This window comes from Hippocampus bargibanti, linkage group LG01 (assembly GCF_051943395.1).
Source record: "Hippocampus bargibanti isolate YZ-2025 linkage group LG01, ASM5194339v1, whole genome shotgun sequence".
Lineage (NCBI taxonomy): Eukaryota > Metazoa > Chordata > Actinopteri > Syngnathiformes > Syngnathidae > Hippocampus > Hippocampus bargibanti.
Genome location: NC_142734.1, coordinates 2822931 through 2845383, shown reverse-complemented (window position 1 = coordinate 2845383; position 22453 = coordinate 2822931). Strand labels below are relative to the sequence as shown.

At 40.4% G+C, this 22453-nt stretch overlaps 3 protein-coding genes across 8 annotated transcripts in view; all 3 read right to left on the bottom strand.

Moving 5' to 3' along the window:
• Positions 1-2683, bottom strand: part of dock3 (dedicator of cytokinesis 3) — a 68411-nt gene extending 65728 nt beyond the window's left edge. For both annotated transcript variants that reach the window (XM_088990316.1, XM_088990327.1), the window contains exon 1: positions 1189-2683. In XM_088990316.1, coding sequence (XP_088846442.1) covers positions 1189-1225 — 37 coding nt within the window. In that variant the 5' untranslated portion in view covers positions 1226-2683. The remainder of the gene's footprint in view (positions 1-1188) is intronic.
• A 600-nt stretch (positions 2684-3283) lies between these two features.
• On the bottom strand, positions 3284-10108 carry adrm1 (ADRM1 26S proteasome ubiquitin receptor). 3 transcript variants are annotated; one of them, XM_088990397.1, is made up of 10 exons: positions 9976-10108; positions 9415-9656; positions 8874-8990; positions 8686-8809; positions 7878-7964; positions 7702-7804; positions 7379-7620; positions 6042-6199; positions 4723-4825; positions 3284-3480 (listed from the first exon to the last, which is right to left on the bottom strand). In XM_088990397.1, the coding sequence occupies exons 2-10, from the start codon at positions 9622-9624 to the stop codon at positions 3377-3379; spliced, it is 1248 nt and encodes a 415-aa protein (XP_088846523.1). In that variant the 5' UTR covers positions 9625-9656; positions 9976-10108; the 3' UTR covers positions 3284-3376. The 3 variants fall into 3 exon arrangements, with proteins under 3 accessions (XP_088846523.1, XP_088846531.1, XP_088846540.1); XM_088990405.1 differs by having other exon boundaries at positions 9980-10021; XM_088990414.1 differs by lacking the exon at positions 9976-10108 and adding an exon at positions 9861-9951.
• A 740-nt stretch (positions 10109-10848) lies between these two features.
• Positions 10849-22134, bottom strand: LOC148902749 (oxysterol-binding protein-related protein 2-like). 3 transcript variants are annotated; one of them, XM_088990213.1, is made up of 14 exons: positions 22045-22134; positions 21651-21798; positions 19745-19859; positions 18763-18838; positions 18245-18379; positions 16733-16830; positions 16482-16664; positions 15883-15990; positions 15710-15799; positions 15517-15637; positions 14492-14596; positions 14298-14421; positions 14134-14224; positions 10849-12901 (listed from the first exon to the last, which is right to left on the bottom strand). In XM_088990213.1, exons 2-14 carry the CDS (start codon positions 21685-21687, stop codon positions 12799-12801), a joined length of 1386 nt encoding a protein of 461 aa, XP_088846339.1. In that variant the 5' UTR covers positions 21688-21798; positions 22045-22134; the 3' UTR covers positions 10849-12798. The 3 variants fall into 3 exon arrangements, with proteins under 3 accessions (XP_088846339.1, XP_088846355.1, XP_088846347.1); XM_088990229.1 differs by having other exon boundaries at positions 21651-21767; positions 22045-22102; XM_088990221.1 differs by lacking the exon at positions 22045-22134 and having other exon boundaries at positions 21651-22027.
• Positions 22135-22453: the final 319 nt, after the last annotated feature.

Genomic DNA, 22453 nt, shown 5'->3' with positions numbered 1-22453 from the left:
ATGTCACCCCAAGATGTCTTGCCTTGCTGGAGAATCAAAACAATGGCTTCAGATTCGGAGAATATGCTTTCTTGTTACTCATCCAGTTATGAATATGAATCAAATAGTTCTGAAGAAGAAAGCATACATGTTTGCAATCGATTCAAGAATTTATTCCGTGTCATTTTGAGGCATCAGGGGTGGGAAATGTCACACACACAAAGGCAGAAAATGGCGACAAAGCAATGTAAGGAATGAATCAGCCCGTTTCCACAGGCTGATTAATTCCTTCCATGGAGCTTGGTCGCCCTCTTCTGTCTCTTTTTGATCCTCCACGAAGTTTTCAGACCAAAGTACAGCAAAATGACGTGATGGAAGGACTTCTACAATGTGTCCTTTTTTCGGTCAGGGGTGTTCCTTCAGTGACGTAACGTGAGGACTCGTCACCAACTCAAAAACAAACTTCCGGAATATTCAGTGCAAGTCTTAAAACGTAAAATATAGCTACATGCGGTGGAATTTTTGTAAAATACGCTCAGTAGAAGTCATTTGAAGACATTTTACTAATTATGGACACAACTTGTCCGAGGACGTCGGTTGTCCTTTAATGTTTATGTAGTCCTAACAGTCGATATTCTGTGGGTTGTGCAATTTTAGTGAAAATGACAAAAACCGTGGCACTTTGTGTGCGTGTAATTCTGCGTTAAGCCCAAAACGCCCCCCCAGCTCAAAGCAGACAGAAGTTACAGGTCGACCTCGCTTTACACCTGTTACGGTCGCAGTGCCCCGCGGTGGTTATTGTCACGCCAATATAACCCACCATACACCCACGACTTCACATTGGCTGGTGAAAAGAACGCTGTAAAAATGGGGGGAAATGGACGAATTTCCAGCAAACCAAGAGGCGAATACAGGCGTGATTCATCCCATTAACACCTGAGCACACTCGGATCTCATCTCCGAGGTGGTGGCTCGGACTGGAGGCTGCATCATCCCACGCAATATCTACCCCTCTATACCACCCCCAACGCCCCCCCTCTGCAGCCATTATAAGTGAATGTTGTTTTTCAGTGGGTACATTTTGCTTAATCAAATGGGATTAACATGAACTGGTGGCAATTGTCGATGGGGTGTACATTAAGTGCACCGCCATTAAAAAAAACAACAACAAATGTCGCTAATAAACGATAAAAGGTGCAGTTGACTCACCAACTCCGATTTTCTCCTCTTCGGTAGGAATCCACATATTGGATTATTTGCGCCACATGTCAGCAGATGATGTTTGTTTGGAATAAAAAGATGAGATGGAGAGGACGAGGACGATGGTGTTCGTACTACATGTCTCCACTAGATTCTGTCGTCGATATGCACAGTAATGGTGGCGAGGAGCATCAAGGAACACGGCGTTTGATGAAAAATCACTTGTTGTAATTATTATTTTCCGGCTCGTGTCTTCAGTCTGATGCAGTCTCCGTGACAAGCTTGTGGACGCGCGCACGCGCAAGTTCCTCGCAGTTTCCACAAAGGTGTTATTCCAGCCGCATTTTAAATCGAGAGCAGGTAGCTTTCAAAATATTCTCATTCAGTGTCTTTTTTTTTTTGTAAAAAGGAAAAGTCTTCAAGAGTCTGCAGATGAGCCGTCAGTGAGGGGGGGGGGGGGTAGGATGCTAGTTAACGTCGATGTCGCAACGTAAAAAGATCCGAGTTGGCGCAAGAGAAATCGAGGAGGCTGCAACATAGAGTAAGATACGCCATTTTTGTGCGGGTCACGTGACTCGTTTTGTCAACACTGATGTGTCAAGCGGATGCTCTCTCATTTTCTCTCTCTCTCTCACACATATACACACACTGCAGTTCCTCCTCCCGGGCACGAGCATCCTCCTGCCAGTGTGCCCAGACCACGATGCACCGCCCCCTCCACGGTCCTCAACGGTGCGACATGCCACGCTCATGGTGGGGTTGGGGTGGGGTGGGGGGGTGTATACATCCCCGTTGAGTCATTGCAACATGCCATCAGTACAATGCTTGGTTATGGTGTTATAAACCACCTCCATTTCTATGTCTGAATACGTAGCATATGTGTGCATATATAGCATAGCATAGCATGGATTGATAAATGGATGCTAGATGGAAGCTAGATGGATGGGTGGCTTAGGTAGGTGGGTGGGTGGGTGGATGGATGTATGATGGATAGATAGATCGATGAAAAGATTTTCTTCTTTTTTCACATAGATGGTTTGAAAGGGGAGTATAAGAAGCGATTTTCATAAAACAGCTAAATCCTTCACTAAACCGACATGGTGGGGTGAGGTTCAATTTGGATCGTTCGTACAACAGCCTGCTTAGGCAACATAGGATTAGTAATGCTGATGAGGTGACACCAGAGCAAATAGGGCAATCAGGCCAGTCGTTAGTCAGGGCAATAGAAGCAATCAGTGGAGCCGCAGGGAGTAGTCCTCTGCTCCCCCACCCCCAACCTGAGAGCAGGGACCTATCATAGCAGAATCCGGCACCAGTAGGGATATATATATATATATATGGCCGAAACTACCAGCAAGACTTTAGTTTGCTGACGAAGTCTCTTGAATGAGAAGCGATACATCCGACACCTTCAAACAAGTACAGATGACGGCTGAAGAAACCTTTTCACCGATGGACCACTCCTGTACGACTGAGAGCTTCCACAGACGTATCGATGGATAGACTTCTTTCTTTCCTTTCATAACTTTGTTGCTGTGAAATGTAAATGTTTCCACTGCGAGACGAATAAAGGTACAAGCAATCGTCTGTAAATCACGTGTGTCCGGAATATTCTGCAAATAAACCCTTTAAAAGTTCATCGACTCCAGTTTGTATTTAGATAAGCAAAATCCTAATAATCCGATGTTAACAAACACGCGGAGGAAACAAGGCCACTCCTCCTCTAACACTTCTTCCAACTAATCACACTCATGTCATGTTTTTTTTTCCACCAGGGGTCGTCAGTTCAAATCCCGCTCCAGCCTCCCTATGTGGAGTTTGTATGTTCTCCCTCGTGGGTTTTCTCCCGGTACGACGGTTTCGCTCCCACATTACAAAAAAAAACATGAATGGCAGGCTGATATGACACTAAATTGTACCTAGGTATGCGTGTGGATTGCTGTTTGTCTTTGTGTGCCTTGCAATTGGCTGGTAACCAGTTCAGGGTGTCCCTCCACTCCAGCATGCCTTGCATCCCTAATGAGGAGAAATCGGTTGGGAAAATGAATGACTAAATGAATGTCACAGCTCCGATATTAACTCCAAAATGTTGGTAGAAAACAGATTGTCGTCATTGTATTATATTTATTATTTAAATGTACGGAAGGAGCTGTAATATTCTAATCCCAATAGCTAAATTATTATGATTATTTTTTTTTTAATCCAAACTCATGTCTTCATCATCGTCCTTTTTGTCATTGGTGTCTCCGTCCCGCTCAGACTTGGTGTCTATCTCCATTGCTTTCGCAAACGCCTCCAGATCTGCAAAAAAAAAAAAAAGTGGAAAAAGAAAATTAATTGTAGTTTGTAAAAATAAATAAGTGTTGATTTTGATTGATAAAGGCCAGCATGTATTATTTGTGATGGAAAAAAAAACATTTGGTAGTTTCACAACTGCACATTGTTAATAATAATAATAATAATAATAAAATAATACATTCATTTCTAAGCACCTTTCAAAACTCTCAAGGTCACTTTACAGTCACAGGATCAGTTTTTCTGCAGGTGAGCAGAGGCAGCCACATGCGCCGTTACTCATTCACTGCCCGACATACAAAAATGGGTCCCCTCCAGTGCCAGGGTTTTTGTCATTTTTACTCAAATTCCAAGACCCACACAAAATTGAGTTTTAGGACTACATCAACATCCAATGAAGCGTTAGAAACCTTAGAGTCTCTTATGAGTTATCGGATTGGATTTGCCTTCATTAGTCTCGCAGTGATGAAATTTACATTTAAAGCAGCAAAGTTATGAAAGGAATAAAAATGGAGGGCTTGAAAGGGGAGCAAAAGAAGCTATTTTCATAAAACAGCAAAACCCTTCACTAGATCGCCACGGTGGGGTGAGTTTCAATTTGGATCCTTCCTACAACCGACGTCTTGGGCAACAGAGGCTTAGTTATGCTGATGAGGTGATACCAGATCAAATGGGGAAATGGGGCCAGTCGTAGACCCATACTCAGGCAGGACAATAGAAGTAATCCGGGAAAAAGCCAAGAGAGGAGAGAGGAAAAAAAAAAGCGGACGGGGCTGATTTGGGAGAGCTTTTATAAAGACGGACAGGATGTGACATGATGACAGGAAGTCCGAGAAAATAAAACCATGTGTAAGAAAATAGAAAAGATGTTAGGAATGTGTTCGTACTGCGAATTGCCCTAACAGTAAATTATATGGGTTTGGAGTTATATGAGCTTGAAATGAGGGCGGCTTTGCAAAATACAATGCAATACAAACATACATATTGGTTCATATGGCGATTTAACAACAGCTGAAGCTGGAACACAGTGCTAATATGGAAAAAAGGGGAACGCTGCTCCCTTCTGGGAGGGGAAAAACATTGCCAGAGACCATGGCCAGCGCTTTATCAGCATGCAAGCATGAAAAAAAATGGCGCTCGCTCTACATCATATTTTCAATACCCGAATAAATTAGCGAATGGCAGTGAATGAGTTAATATTGAACTGTCCCAAGCAGTGTCAAATAGATGCTTACGAAAGCGACTGACCTCCATTGTTGGCAGCATCAACAGCCTCTGTTGGTAACCCGAACTGGTTCATCAGTGGCCCCAACTGCCCCGATGCTAGTGCGCTGCTAAACATGCTCATAGCCTGGAAGGGGGGCAAATCCAAACAAAGAGCTTCAGGATAACTTGAGAACGTGTGCGTTGAATGTAGAAATGTACAAGGCAGCCATTGCACATGATTTCATGTTGATGGGGGCGGGGAATCGAGGACAAAAAAAAAAGTCGGCTGTCATTTCCAGCAGCTTGTTAGGAGCTCCAAGAACCGACTCGTTCGCGAACGACACGCCACAAATTGTGGCGCTCCGTGTGTTTCCCGAAAAATAGTTTGTATGCCAAGATTATATTCTCGCGTATATAACATTCGTAAGGCGAGGGATCGCTGTAGAACACAGGTGTCAAAGTCAAGGCCCGCGGGCCAAATCCGGCCCGCCACATCATTTTTTTTCGGCCCGCGAAAGCAAATCAAACTTGTTAAATTCCACGATGATTGCTAAAATCTGAGCCAAAATTTCATATTTTTGGATGTCAACCACAATAAAAGTCATTATTCTTGACTTCAGATTTGAAAACGAGTTACAGTAAAGTCTCGTTATATCGATATCGGATATATCGATAGTCCCGGTTATATCGATACTCTTTCTATGCACGCATGGAGAAAATTACATGCAAACAGGGTCGGATATATCGATAGTCCCGGTTATATCGATATTTTTTTCAGACTCCCTTGAATATCGATATAACGAGACTTTACTGTATTTGAAGGGATTTAAACATTCTAATGGGTTCCTCAAATTCATAACGGCCCTCGGGAGGAAACCATAACTACAATGTGGCCCGCGGCAAAAAAATGACTTTGACACCCCTGCTGTAGAAGGTATTAAAATGTGCCGCTCTCATCAGTCTGTTTACACAAGATACATTTTTGATGTTTTAATTTGAAAGGATACTGAATAGAAAACAATTAGACAGTTTGTTTCAACGTTGAACTGACAACGCAAACAATATTTCACATTTTCTTACACTCAATATTTGCATTGTCCTCTTTTAAAAAGACACTCAAATTGCTCAATTCCGATTTCCAAAGACATAAGACTGGCCAAGCGGCTAAAATATTGTATTTTATGCACTATAAGGCGCACCTAAAAGACAATGTTTTTTTGTTTGTTGTAAAAGCAGACCATGCGCCTCATAATGCGGTGCGCCTTATGTATGGAAAAGGCTTTTAAATAAGTCATTCGTTGAAGGTGCGCCTTACATTCCAAAAAACGAAACAAACAAGCGAATCCAATTGAAGCCTTTACCTGCTGAAACTGAGGCGAGCTGACCGTGCTGTGCAGCTCATCCGTGCTCTGGAGGAGCGACTCCCCACTTGGCAGGAAGGGCAACAGTCTCTGCTGCACGTCAGGGTTGGCCAGGATTGGAGCCATCACCTCCGGAGTCAAGGCAGTGGCCAGGTCCACTGTGGGTAAAACACGGTTTCCAAAATGATCATTTTTGTGGAAAACCCCGAAACGGAATGTTCGTTCAGGCATTACCAACGGGTCACCAAAGAGGATAAAACATGTTCAACACTTGAATTAATCAATAATTTGGGGGGTGGGGGGGGAATCTTCACATGTTGACAGGCAAAGATAAAAGATTTCTGAAAATACTTACGAACGCTTTAGCTCACAAACTTTTCACTTTACGAACATTAAATTTGCGAGAATATAATCTTGATATACAAATTAGTTTTTGGCGGACCAATAAAACCACACAGCGCCACGGTGGCTGGCGGACTAGTTTTCCACACCCCCTTTGAGTGCAGATGAGGTTTGTTATCGAGTGAAGTACTTTTGCTATTATGGGACCGAAAAAGACCCCACCACAGGCGGGTGTTCAGCCAAAGATGACATTAAAGAAAATTACAATCGAGGAGAAGAAGCAGATCACAGTAGCTGGCGGACTAGTTTTCGTCACCCAGTGGAGGAATTTTGCTATTATGGGAACGAAAAAAAAAGTCAAACACAGGCGAGTGAGTCAAGGAGGACACAAAAGAAAATTATGGTTGAGCAGAAGAAGGAGATCGAAAAAACACGAACGACGTGTGCGTTTGTGTGACTTAGCGTCCCAGTACTAAATCGACATTGCTACGTTTGGCTAAGAGTGTTTCTGTGTTGTCTAAGCAATGGTAGATAGAAGAGGTTGAAAAACTATTATTGATTTGGATTAACCAAAAGCAGCTAGCAGGGGACCGTGTGAGTGAGGGTATTATCGCCGAGAAAGCATGGCAACTTTAGTCGGATATCATCAAATGGCAACTACATCAACAACCATCACAAAAGTAAATAAAACGACTTTATTGTACAGTACAGCTTATTTCTTTAATTACAATACAATAGCACATTTATTATACATAAAATAAGGTATATTTTGTGTCGCTTTAAGGCTTATTTAGTAGAAAATTTGTTTTATGTGGACCTGGGAACAGACTATTCTGATTTTAATGGTTTATTATGGGAAATAAATGCTTGGAAGACTAACTTTTTGCCTTACACACACTTTCTGGGAACCAATTAAGTTCGTGAGCTGAGGTATCACTCATCTTTATCGCAATTTGAATCAGGAAAACGCTGATGGAATTCAAGTGACTTCTCACCTCCCGCGCCGCCAGCGGGTACGTTCATGGTAGCCAGAATGCTCTGCAGGTCTCGGAGTTGGATGGGCTGCGTTGGGTTGCCCGCTGCGACGGACGACGCAGCGGGTGTGGGCGTGGGAGGAGTGCTCGCAGGCGGGGATGCTGCAGAAGTAGCGGAGGGATTGACGGAAGCAGTGGACGCCTGGGAAGCATTGAGGCGACTGGCGACAGAGGTCGAAGTGGGCGTGACCACAGTGGAAGGACTGAAAGGAAATAGAAAGAAAAACAGTAGTTTTGTATCCTTTTTGATAGACTAATAAGATTGATCAGTAATCTTTGGCTACCTTGTAGAGGAATTGCTGGCAGCAGGAATGCTACTGCTGCCGCTGCTGCTACTGCTGCCCAAAAGGTTTGCTAACCCTGGGCCGGCGAGTGCCCCAAGACCACCTGCGAGTGGGACCGACAGCTCCATTAGTAACTCGACATCACAAAATCTTTCAAGTTTCATCAGGATACGTACCAATCCCGCCGAGTCCAGCTGGTCCGATCAACTGCATGAGCTGGTTGTGGCTCATGTTCCCCAGAAGGCTCTGCAGACCACCTTCGCCTTTGCATGAAAGTACAAGATGTTACACATTGAATGTGCCGAAAGAAACTCACACTTAACTCATTCACTGCCATTCACAAATTTATTCGGGAATTAAAAATATGACATCCCCAAATTTGTTCCGAGTTTTTTTTTTTTTTTTTTCATGCTTGGGTGCCGATAATACGCTGGCCGTGGTCTTTGGCAATGTTTTCTTTTTATCTGCATGTGGCCAGCATTTCACAATTGTCCATGTTGGCGCTTTCTTATAGCTTCAGCTGTTGTTAAAGCGCTATATAAACCAATATGTATTGTATTTTGAACAGCTGCCCTCATTTCAAGCTCATATAAGTCCAGACCCATATAATTTAAGAATTAACTCATTTTTCCGATGAACGAAGAGAGTCTAACGTTTCTAACGCTGTATTGAATATTTATGTAGTCCTAAAAGTCAATATTCTGTAGGTCCTGGAAATCGAGTGACAATGACAAAAACCCTGGCACTGGAGTGGACACATTTTTGCACATACATGGCAGTGAATGAGTTAAAAATGCAGAAATGTGTAAATTAAAAGCAGGACTGATTTGGTGTTTGTCTTGAAGCTCAGATACCATCAAAATTCCTACATACAACCATTCCCAGGTTATGATATGCAACCACAATAATAACTGAGATAGGAAGATAATAAAAAATATATACTGTAGTTCTTATGTCTAGTTTGTCTGTCTAGTTGGGCGTTACCTCCAAGAGCGGACAGATCATGTCCGCCACTGCCGCCGCTACCCAAACCGCCAGATATGGGCGGATTGTTGAGATATTCATTGACTTTGCGACAGTACTCCTCATCTTTGTCAGTCTTGGCCTCCTGAAATCAATACAGACTTGTACATAACACATATGTTGTGGGAGAGACCAGCAAGCAGCTGTACCTGCATCCAGAAGAAAAGCCTTTTGGAACCAGCTTTGAACTTCAGTACGTAGACGCGGCCGGTGGTGCACTGATTGACCCGTTTGAATTCGCAGTCATCGGGGAAGATGATCAGATCCTGGCATTTGGATTGGATTAGCCTTTTTTAGTCTTGCAGTTGAGAAATGTACATTTCACAGCAGCAAAGTTATGATTAGTTATGATTCTGATAGCTATGAATTACAACACATGATAAAAATAAGCTTTTATGAATAGGTCAACCATAAAATGAACATGCATGAGAAACGTGATCTGCTTGAGGTTCTCAGAATCTGGTCCAAAATAAAGGGCACATAGAGTCACCTCAAATTTAAAATTTGTGGTTGAACACTGTTTTAGTTGTTTGTGTTCCTACCCCTGTTATGTCCAATCCTGGCTTGCTTATTTCTCAACGTTTCTTGCTCAGGGCATGCCATTTTTCAAGCCAAACGTGAAATCAAGGCTTGCTCTGAGAAGAAACGTTTTGCAAACATTTTCCCAAAAGAAAACTAACAGTTACGTACATCGTCCACATTTCCAGTAGTGCGATCCTTCCAGCAGAAGTGGATGAGGGAGTCGTCCGTTTGCTGAATGTAGACTTGACCTTTGCGCTTGTCGGGGGTCACCGTGCTGCCCTTCATGGTCATTTTACCGGCTCGAAACTCCACCAGGTACTTACTGGAGGAGCCACGAGAGCCGGACACCATGCTGGGGAACAAAGCTCCAGAGGCCATAATGATATTGACGATGATGAAGACAATGAGTACTGCGGGGTACAGAAGGCGAAAAAACAATCTTAAGTGACTGACGTAAACGTTGCTGTTTTTTTAGCATTAAAATAAGATAAATGTCGTTTCCTAAGTCTTTTGCCACGTATTGTAGTGATTACTTGTTTGCTTTCAAATATGGCTATTTTTCGGCTGTACGCACAGATGACGCTGCAATTTTGAAACCAGACCATTATTCTCACCTCAGTGTTCCCAGCATATAGAATGTATATTTATATGACATTCTAACGTGTAACAAATGAGAATTTAGTCGTGAAAATGTGTAAAAACGATGTTAAAACACCAAGAAGTACTTACTTACGCTTGCTGTGGTTTATCAAAAAGGGTAGTCGAGACGATATGAGCAAGCTTGATTATGATTGGTTTGTAATGGTCACATGCTGCAATGTGATTGGTGGACGAGTCTCTGTCGGTTTGAGCAAGGGGGATTGGAATTGGAGAATAATATCACGTGCTTCATTTTGATTTGTCGATTAAGGTCATTTCCTTGGGGCCGAGAGCAAAGTTCCGTAATGCAAAAATTTATTTCCGGTCACTACAATCGATCATTATTTAAACATTAAATAACTTAAACAGGAAGCATCACGAATTATGTACCCTTAATGTCTGCAGCATTGAAAGTGCTTGTAACTAAAGAAAGCGTTGCTCACCAAATATTGTAGTTTGTACATAGGCCAGTAAGCCTTCAAGGGTGCCATTATTATATAATAATAATAATAATATTATTATTATTTTTAAATAATGATTGATTGCAGTGACCGGAATTAAAATTTTTGCATTACGGAACTTTGCTCTCGGCCTCAAGGAAATGACCTTAATCGACAAATCAAAATGAAGCACGTGATAGTATTCTCCAATCCCAATGCCCCTTGCTCAAACGACAGAGACTCGTCCACCAATCACATTGCAGCATGTGACCATTACAAACCAATCATAATCAAGCTTGCTCATATCGTCTCGACTACCCTTTTTGATAAACCACAGCAAGCGTAAGTTTTATAAGGGGGCAACAGACACAATCTGACATTTATCATTAATTTCTCCAAAATTGATTAAATACACAAAAGCCCAATTCAATTTTCACTCTAATTAAGGATTTCACATAGTACTATTTTACTTTCATATGAATGACATTTTCAGAAGTTACATTAAGAATAGAACCCGGTGCAGTTACATAATCACGTATGCTTTATTGAACATGACCTGATCAAGACAAATAATTTCAATCAATTCCAACACAGGGCAGTTTGTGTAAATCAAGTGTTTAACACTGTCAACTCGTGAAATTCACCTGGTGACTGTTTCACAAAGTATCTGTTCATTTCTGTTTTTAAATATGAAAAAAACACACTTCGAGCATGTTGACGCTGGTTTAAGTGCTTTGCTATGATGTTTTGTGACAAATCTTGCATGACGCGAGAAGTCGTGAATTTGAGGAAAAATGATCAATTTATGGCTTAATGAATTGATATCGGACAGTGAAAAGGGAAATTGATGAAATTGTATTAATCAATGATTATAAATAAAGCGCTACAGGAATTAAATGTTTGTATTGTTCACATTTCAGAGGAGTCCGTTGTGTGCATCAGCTTGCATAGGTTTGAGCTCTATTCTGGCATAGGACTGAATTAACTGCTTTTCTGTGAATATAAAAAACGTCTGAAATATACAGTCACGGTTTTCAGATAAAACAATATGCTTGGAATCCCTTTGTTTTGAAGTTGGACGTGAAAACATGAACAGTATTTTCCGTCAGTGCAGAGGATATTTTATGGCTTTGACATTTGCATAAGATCAGTTTTGAATGCCAACCTTAAAAGAAACAACACATTAGCAGCTACATCATAATGTGGCAATCAACAATAGCTTTTTACTATAGGAGTAAATGCGTGGAAAGGCATTTCGCTTTTACAGGTTTCTCACGAGTGCGAGCTAACACTCATGATGTCTTTAAAGCGGGTTAGTTGGCTTTTTTTACACAATAACACATAAAACTAAAGTAGCATCTATTTAAATAATTTGTGAATGCAACTTGATAGAAGTACTGGAAGTTTGTGTGTTGACATGTAACATTGAAGGTTAGCGTGTAAACTTAAAGGACAACCGACGCCTCTGGACAAGTTGCGTCCATAATTTGTAAAATCACTTCAAATGAGTTCTACTGAGCGTATTTTACAACGATTCCGCCGCATATAGCTATATTTTACGTTTTAAGACTCGCGCTGAATATTCCAGAAGTCTTGTTTTTGAGCTGGTGACGAGTCCGTACGTGACGTCACTGAAGGAACGCCCCTGACCGAGAATGCGACACACAATGCATTTTGGGTAATTTGTTTGGTCTGAAAACATCGTGTTGATGGCGAAATTAGAAGGAAAATACATAAATAACGCAATGGTGAATTGTTGCGTGTTGCATCAAGACTACTATTTGATACTAGTTGACACAAATTCCCAGCAGACAAATCAGCCCATTTTCAATGGAGCTTGGGCGCCATCTTGTGTATTTTCTGGGAGCTACATTGGAGTCCTGACGCCTCAAAATGATACGGAAGGACTTCTTTAATCGATTGCAAATATTTATGCTTTCCTCTTCAGAACTATTTGAATCATATTCATAACTGGATGAGTAGCAAGAAAGCATCTTCTCCGAATCTCAAGCCATTGTTTTGATTCTAGAGCAAGGCAAGACGTCCTTGTGTGACGTCACGAACAAGGGGGCGGGACTTTCTGAAACACAATTTTTCCGAGGTAATTTTGAAGTACTTTTGGGACACTTTAACTCATTTTTATTTGTGTTTTGCATTTCACTAAAAATATCAGCATGTGTGTTTTGTGTATTTTAGATGCTATAAAACGTTGTTCTGGTGTCAGTTAGGAAACAAAAAATGGTGTCGGTTGTCCTTTAAACGGAGGCAAGACGGTATGTCCTGCGATTGAATCATTTTACAGCTGTGTAACATTGACATCACGTGGGTTATAAATAGTAGAGGTTATCGAAGGAGAATATAGTGGGAATTATGATCAACCTCTACAGGAGTAAACTTAGTAGAACCTTTCCTGTGGGAGGAACAGACAGGATCAGTTCAAGCGCAACCATAGATGTGTCCAATACGGCACATTTCAGTAAATGTTGGGACAATCGGTGAAGTTCCTGTCAAAGTATTCTCCCTTGTAGAGCCAATCCTCCACGCCAGTATGAGGATTGGCTTCCAGCTGGAACCACCTGAAGGGGCGTGAGAAAAATGTTTTGGAATTATTTTCCTGTCAACGTGTCGGCCTCGCCGAGCTAGCAGAACAATTTATTGCTATATGTCAAATTTCTGTACAGGTAAGTTAAAGAACCGGCCGAGGACAATGGAGCAATTAGGAAGCCTTGATAAATGGAGCATCTCCTGATTGATTTGGTGACCAATTATCAGTTTAGACTAACTTATTGATCGGTCCCAAAAAGCCACAAGGCGTAAACCCCAGTTATATTTTGTATTATTATTATTATGATACAGTATACAATGCATCTTTATTTATCTAGTGCATATCACATCTACAGCTGTAAAAATGAACTTTAAAAATAATACTAACAATACAGTGATACCTTGGCTAACAAACGCTTTGGCTAACAAACTTTTCACCTTACGAACATTAAATTCCCGAGAATATAACCTTGGCATACAAACTAGTTTTCGTGAAACACACGGACCGCCACAATGGTTGGCGGACTAATTTTCGGCGGAAGAACACCATATCACACTTTGCTATCCAGTAAAGTTTATTTCTTTAATTACAATACAATAGCACATTTATTATACATAAAATAAGGTATATTTTGTGTAGTTTTACGGCTTATTTCGTCGAAAATTATGTTTTATGGGGACCTGGAAACGGATTATTCTCATTTTTAATGGTTTCCTATGGGAAATTAATGTTTGGAAGACACACTTTTTTTAAAAAAGCAAAAAAAGTGCAAAGTAAATTAGTAAAACCAAAAGTAATTATACAAACATATACACAGTAGAAATGAGAAAACGACAGTCTCATGTTGAGCCAAATCCAAAGAATAATGATTTTTCTTCAGCCTAATTTTAAAAATGGACATAGAGGAGGTAATGAGAAGTATCTTAAAATGAACTCTGGGATGTGCTGGGAGCCAGATAAATTAAGGTAATGTGCCTCTCTCCTTCTGAGCTCAAGTTAGTAGGTGAGCAGCAATAGTTTGAACCAACTGGTGATGCCTGGGGAGGACTGTCTGACTCCAAAATAAAGTGTATTACAAACCATTGTCTCATTCGAAACCCAAGTCGGAGACTGTTGGCTTTCAATGAGATGGTCGAAGACCCACGTCAACAGGACGGTATGTCCAAGTGCCATTGGAACCAAACACCACAACTACTGTTTTCTCATCATTGAAATGCAGTCATTCAAAGATATCCAAGCAACACATTTCACACGGTTCGATACCTGGTTGACCACTTCTTCTCATCCTTGGAACGTTTTCGACGTGCGGCCCTCTGTTTCTCCTCAAGACGGTCTTTCTCTGCACTTGCCGTGTCTGTGTAAATACACAAAGTTAGGACTATAAAACAAAAAGCCGCAGCTGGTGAGATGTTGCCGACTCATGCTACCTAAGTCTCCACTCTCCATTGCTCGGATATCGGGGCGATGCCGGCAGTCAGTCGGCGCCACTCGGCTCTCCATGCCAGGCTCGAGCTCATTTAAGGTCACGGCAAAGCTTGTAAAGTTGTACATCTGAACATGATGACGTGGATTAGGATGAGCGATGACATCGACATGGCGTGGGAATGTACGTAATACCGACCTGCGCTGAGTGATCAGGCCGTGGTGGTATCCTCCAGAGTAAGGCACTTCCTGGTATCACAGTCACGGTCTCTTGAACTGGCTTCTTACCGTCACAACTATGTTCCTGCACACGCGCACGCACACACACACACGCACACACACACACACACACACACACACACACACACACACACACACACACACACACGTATATACAGGTAACATCCGAGTTACGTCCGGACCGAGTTATGACCACCCATACTTACGACCACGACCTAGAGACCCTTTTTTATTAATTCTACCCCTGGCACCACAACGTGCGATCAGCCGGCAACGCATACTACAATTTTGGCCAGCCAGCATGTCAAACACTTGCACAGCAATCGACTGCATGACTATACAGTAGTTATAGAGTGCAGATACCGTATCGGCAACATCTCCTGTAGTACTGTACCAACATCCGTAATATTGACTCCCTTCCTACTTCTGTGTAAGCTCTCAATCGTACCGGAGTGGTCCATCGATGAAAAGGTTTCTTCAGCCGTCATCTGTACTTTTTTTAATGGTTTCGGACGTTTCGCCTCCTATCCAAGAGGCTCCGTCAGCGAACTAAAGTCTTACTGGTCGTATCGGCCCTATTTATATATCCCTAATGTCCAGACATGGCGGCGCCGGACACAGCTATGATAGGTCCCTACTCTCAGGTTGGGGGGAGCAGAGGACCACTCCCTGTGGCCCCACTGATCCTACTTTCAAATCCCATCTCAAAATTTCTGTTTAAAACTGCATTCATGGTCTAGTTCAATCAGCTATTTTATTATTTATAATTTTATTTATGGTTTTATTGTACTGTGTATTGTTTTTTGATTGTAAAGTGTCGTTGAGTGTTCAGAAAGGCGCTTGGAAATTGAATGTATTATTATTAATTATTGAGCCACTCATTCGAACTTGTTACACAAAACCTGCGCGCTGCAGTTGGTTTGTGCGGTGGGGTCAAAGGTGTTTTTAACTCCATAGAGCCAATGCGGTTCCAAATGTACTCACCTCCTTCAGCTTCTTGGAGTCTGCTACTGCCTTAGACTTTTTATATGCTTCATAAACATTGGGCTCCACGCTGTACATGCATTCGGTCCATTTGCCATAAATCATGCGGCATTTCTTCTTCCTGGTTCAGCAGACAGATGAAAAGGATGCAGTTTATGATTTCTGGCACACAAACACGTTAGACTGTTCTTACCTGCTGTCTTGTATGTGACCCTCCACTTTGTGAAGCTCTTTCCCAAACATTCCACCCGGTTTGAAGTTCAACACACACTTCTCTCCTGTGCTAAATTATCACCAACAGCACATTGTCAGTAGTTCATCGCTGAAAATGTTTCTACTCTTACATGAAAATATCGGTCATGGTACCTGTGGTTTACAATCTCGACTGTTCCGTACTGCTCGATCCAAATCTTTCCTATGATGACGTTATGCACGCAGCACATCGGGTTGGACCACGTGTATGCTTCTTTAAGTCTGAAAAAAAATTATAAAGTCTTCAAGATTGCTTTGAGAGTTTGATTACCCAAAGGTAAACATCTATCTATTAGCTAGCTACCTAGCTGGCTATCTATTTGCTATCCGTTTGCTATCTATTAGCACATGTAGCTCGCTCTTTATATGCTATATGGCTATCTAGCTAGTTAGCTAACTGTCCAGCTGGCTATCTATTAGCTATCTGTTAGCTAGCTATCTATTTGAGTTACTTCCGGGTTGAGTGAACGCTGGCGCGTGTTGCTGCCACTGCTCACCCGCAGAAAAAAACGATCCCGTGACTTTAAAGTGGCCTTGAGAGTTTTGAAAGGCGCTTAGAAATGAAATGTATTATTATTATTATTATCATTATGAATACCGCTAAAGTATGGAATCGATAACCAGTATCATGAAGTGCAGTAATATCGTTAAAATCGAGTCTCATGTCTGACCCATTCTGAATGCGATCCAACCGAATATCAACAAGTTCTTACTTCAATAACTCCAGCGTCATGGTGCCTCTAGGTTCGGCCTGCACACTTTTGCCCCAGAATGTTAGTTTGGGGTAGACGGATCCATGGAATGCAAATTCTTGCTTCAAAGACTCTGCATGGAAGGCACTGACAGGAGGGTGGTGGCTCACTTGCTCTGAGATCAATCTGAAGCCATCTTCCTCTCTTCAAAAAAGAAAAAAATAATATTTAAAAGACAGAAAAAAAAGCCTTCACAAGCTTTTTTTCTGTACCTTGTGAGTTCAAACGTTTCCCCCAATAACGGATTAAATGGCTTTCCAGTCCGTTCCCATTGAGATGCTACAGCTGAAACTGCAAAAGCAGCAACAACCTGTTGTTACGGGGGAAAAAAAAGAGAGTTGGATTGGATTTGCCTTTATTAGTCTCACAGTGGAGAAATTTACATTTCACAGCAGCAAAGTGATGAAAGGAATGAAAGTAGAAAAACAACATACATGAGCTGCTGGATAGGCAGCCACTCTCGCGGCGCCGTCTTGAAGTCAAAAGAACAAAAAAATAAACAAATAATATGACAGCACAAAGACAATATGACAAAACAAAGACACGGAGAGAACATAAAAATCCCATGACTGTAAAGTGTCCTTGAGAGTTTTGAAAGGCGCTTATAAATTAAATGTATTGTTATTATTATTATTAGTAGTAGTAGTAGTAGTAGCAGTAGTATTATCATCATTATTATTATTATTATTATTATTATTTTGATTATTATGATTATTATTATGACTATTATTAGTAGTCGTAGTAGTATTAGTAGTAGTATCATCATCATTATTATTATTATTATTATTATTATTATTATTATTATTATTATTATTATTTTGATTATTATGATGATTATTATGATGACTATTATTAGTAGTCGTAGTAGTATTAGTAGTAGTATCATCATCATCATCATCATCATTATTATTATTATTATTATTATTATTATTATTATTTTGATTATTATGATGATTATTATGATGACTATTATTAGTAGTCGTAGTAGTATTAGTAGTAGTATCATCATCATCATCATCATTATTATTATTATTATTATTATTATTATTATTTTGATTATTATGATGATTATTATTATGACTATTATTAGTAGTCGTAGTAGTATTAGTAGTAGTATCATCATCATCATCATTATTATTATTATTATTATTATTATTTTGATTATTATGATGATTATTATGATGATTATTATTATGACTATTATTAGTAGTAGTAGTATTAGTAGTAGTATCATCATTATTATTATTATTATTATTATTATTTTGATTATTATGACGATTATTATTATGACTATTATTAGTAGTAGTAGTAGTAGTATTAGTAGTAGTATCATCATCATTATTATTATTATTATTATTATCTATCCATCCATCCATTTTCCGTACCGCTTATACGTCATTATTATTATTATTATTATTATTATTATTATTATTATACGGACACCGTAGAAATGAACAAGACAAGAGTATGACATGGCTGCATGATGATAATGCGCATCTTGGATTAATTTGAATTAAAAAAAAAAACTATTTTATGTGTGTGTGTGTGTGTGTGTGTGTGTGTGTGTGTGTGCGCGCGTGCATTTTTTAAAGTACAGTAGTACCCCATGAATAATGGCTCATCGCTCGTAAAAGTAACCTTATATCCAAACACACCATAATATTAACTTTATTTTGTCCTTCATACAGTACACAAAGTGATAGTCACGAGTCCTTATTTCATACCTGCATGCGTTCTATGGAGTCAGACAAAGTGCATGCTCTGTGGATAAGATGAGTGTGTTCCATGTACTCCGAGAGTCTCTGGAGGAAGCTCAGTGGCTCATTAAACACAATCGGCATGGCTATTTTGGACAGCTCCTATAGCAACACAGCATAAAACAACATTGACGCATTAGTGTTTTGAAATACTGCCCCTTTTATTCTGTGTACATTGCAAAGAAATGAAAAAGAACCAATTAAGTTCGTAAACTGAGGTATCACTGTATAGCTAATTGGACAGAGAGGAAGACTAAGGGTTTATTTTCAACAACAAAGTCAAGAGGAAACAAATCAGGAAAAGGTGCAAGGAACACAATACTGTATCGGTTCTCATTGCAGGACAAATACAATATGTATGAACGATGCATTTGGAATTGCTGGGATGAAAACCGGCATTTCACAAAATCAATGAATTGAGTGTCAAACCATGGTAGGTGACTATAAGGAATTTTATTTCGTTATTGGAGTCTTGTATTACTCACCATTCCAATACATTTTCTCAAGATGCTTGTGACACTGAAATTGCTTCTGGTGACCATTTTAGCAGGTAGGGTTTCCCTGGTATAAATAAACAAACGAAAAACGGTAATGTTTTGTTTTGATTTGAAATCCCAACAACTGAAACATTTCGACTATCCGAAAACATCAGTTGGCTGCAACACATCTGCAAAGTCTCTTATTACACGCTAGGAATGTAAGAACCCTGATGTTCAGGGTTGAAATCCTCCCATGCATAAAGGTATTTGCATAAGTTTCACGAGGGTTTCAAAATAAGAGGTTTCAATCTCAATTTTGAACCACATACAGTGAGACCTCAACTTACAAACACCTTATCTTACAAACTTTTCGTCTTGCAAACGTTAAATTTCTGACAATTAAACCTTTTAATAAGCACTATTTTCATAATACACACCCACCACGGCTGGTGGAGTGATCTTCGGCGGAAGCACATGACCGAACAGCACCTGAGGTTAAGTTACCAACATTCCTTATGGATGGTGACTCTCCTTCCATAAACCATCAAAAAGGTAAATAAAACTTTATTTTACAGCACAGTTTATTTCTTTAATTACAGTCCTCATGTAATGTGCCTCTCTTTCCAAACAGCAATCCCTTTGACCTCCAATGCCAATCAAGCCATCAATGACCGTCACAAATGTAAATAAAGTGACTTTATGATACAATGCAGTGTATTTCTTTCATTACAATACAATAGCACATTTATTATACATAGAATAAGGTATGTTGTGTGTAGTTTTAAGGCTTATTTAGTTGAAAAGTATATTTTATGGAAACCCGGGAACGGATTATTCCCATTTTAATGGTTTCCTATGGGATTTTTTTTTTTCAGATACACACTTTTCGCCTCACGCACTCTGTCTGGGAACCAATTAAGTTCGTAAGTTGAGGTCTCACTGTATTTGATATTAGCAGGCCAGATGGATATCATGCAATGTTCCTCACCGACGCCGCCACACTGCATCGTACTCTGCAGCGCAGCCATCTGTGACTTGGTTGCTGCTGTCGAACACCAGGGCGTCCTTGAAATTAATCTCCAAGGAATCATCTGAATCAAGCCCTGAGACAAGACAACCATTTTCTTTTATGTACATCAACAAATATACACTCACGAGCCTCTATAGAACTACAGTACACTGGACCATGGTAAGTATTGGCAGCAAGCACACAAAAGCAAAGCAAGACTGGGCAAGTTTATTCGCATGGAAAAACAAGAAATAAAGATTACACGATGAGCTAAATCAAAATTAAATCTCAAACGCGAGTGTAGATATATTCGCAGTTTGTATATAAAGATAGATACATAGGCATGGTGTGTGTTCCTATGTTTTTTTTTTCCAGGTACTCCAGTTTCCTTTCACATTCCAAAAACATGCATGGTTTACTAGATACTCAATATTGTCCGTCGGTGTGATTGACAGCATGAATGGTTGTTTGTCTGTGTGCTCTACGATTGCCTGGCAACCAGTTCAGGGTGTATGACGCCTATTGGCCAACGACAGCTGGGATAGGCTCCAGAACGCCCGCAACACACATGAGGAAAGATAGGTAAAAAAATGGATGGATGGATAGATAGATGGATTCGGCCATACAAAGGAGGAAATTATCGGTTAATTGTAGGAATGTTTCATATTGTGCATCATTAATTTGAAAACAGATGTAATTTAAACCTCGTAAGGTCACGTGTCAGTTTATGACACATATTTAATACATTGCAATTATAATGTTTTTCTGAGGTGTTGCGTGCAAGTGCTAACAATGGCTGAAAGTGCTGGTGAGTTTTTTTTTTGGCTGTTTGTTTTGTTTGTTTTTTAGTACAGTTTAAAAAAAAGACCTTTTAAACAGCTAGATATTTTAAACTCTTCAAACTACTGAATAAGAGGGATGTATTCATATTTGCTTACATTCAAGAATATTCTAAATGCCTTCTTTAGAATTGTAATACAGTAATTAGATGGGAGAATGCACGAAATGTATTACCCCAAATAAGTGAACGTTTAAAGGACAACCGACACCATTTTTTGGTTTCCTAACTGACATCAGAAAAACGTTTTATAACATCTAAAATACCCAAAACACGCAGGATGATATGATTAGTCAGATGAAAAACACCAATAAAAATAACTTAAAGTGTCCCAAAACTACTTCAAAGTGACCTCAGAAAGTTTCAGTTTCAGAAGGTCCCGCCCCCTTGTTCGTGACGTCAGGCCAAGACGTCTTGCCTTGTTCGAGAATCAAAACAATGGCTTCAGATTCCAAGGAGATGCTTACTTGTTACTCATCCAGTTATGAATATGATTCAAATAGTTCTGAAGAGAAAAGCATAAATGTTTGCAATCAATTAAAGAAGTCCTTCCGTGTCATTTTGAGGCGTCTGGACTCCAATGTAGCGTCCCAGAAAATGCACAAGATGGCTCCGTTGGTAATGGTCTGATTTGTCTGCTGGGAATTTGTCTCCGCTAGTATAGTAGTCTTAGTGCAACACACAACGATTCACCATTGTGTTATTTATGTGTTTTCCTTCTAATTTCGCTATCAACACGAAGTTTTCAGACTAAACAAAGTACCCAAAATGCATTGTGTGTCGCTTTCTCGGTCAGGTGTGTTCCAGATGTGACGTCACGTCATGTATCGTCATGAACTCCAAAACAAGACTTCCTGAATATTCAGCGTGAGTCTTAAAACGTAAAATATAGCTATATGCGGTGGAATCTTTGTCAAATGCGCTCAGTAGAAGTCATGTGAAGTGATTTTACAAATTATGAACGCAACTTGTCCGAAGGTGTCGGTTGTCCTTTAAACGTGCTGAAGAAACTTTATGACTCGATAGCGGTTGGGTAGTTTCAATCACCTGTCTCGGCATCGTAGAACAACTCCTCGCTGTTCATGGTGAGTCGAGAGGACCGTCACTCAGAAGTCATGTTGAAACCAGCGAAGAAGGAGCCCCCCCCCCCAGTCTGGCCTCCCTCTGGACATCGCAGAGAGCCAAAACACAGCGACTGTAAACACACGTAAAGAGACTGACGCTTTTGTTTCAGACAGCGATGGAGAGGTGGGGCAGCTGTCTACCTGCCAACAAGCATATTGAAATAGGATGCCCGGATAGCTAGCGATATAGCACCAATCGTTCGAGAGTTTAGACGTGTGCAGGAAACATTAACTAACTAATTAAATACGCGGCTCACTCACGAGCAAATAAAAAGTAAGCCGATCGGTGAATTCAAATCCAGTTTACTGTGATGTACCTGTCAAGCCAATGGCTGAGCCGCTAAAGTAAACAACAATCCAGGAGAGTTCATTTGATAGTCTAAGAAGAGGCGGAAGTTGAAGGCAAGGACACAATGATTGACGTGTGCATTAGCCAATGATAGCGTAGTCCGCTGGGTGATGCTATTAAAGGTGTTTCCCCAATACTGTAGTTATTGTCTTAAAGGACAACCGACGTCTTTGGACAAGTTGTGTCCAAGTTGTGCCCTGCGATTGGCTGGCAAACAATTCAGGAAGTCCCTTGCCTAATGCCCCAAAACAGCTGTGATCGGCTAAGGCTTAGAAACGTTTTATTAAATACAAAACCGGGAATATAAAAAGAAAAGTTTTTATTTGTCACTGCGCTGGACAACGTTGGAGTGTGGCAGAAGGCAGTTATTAAAAACA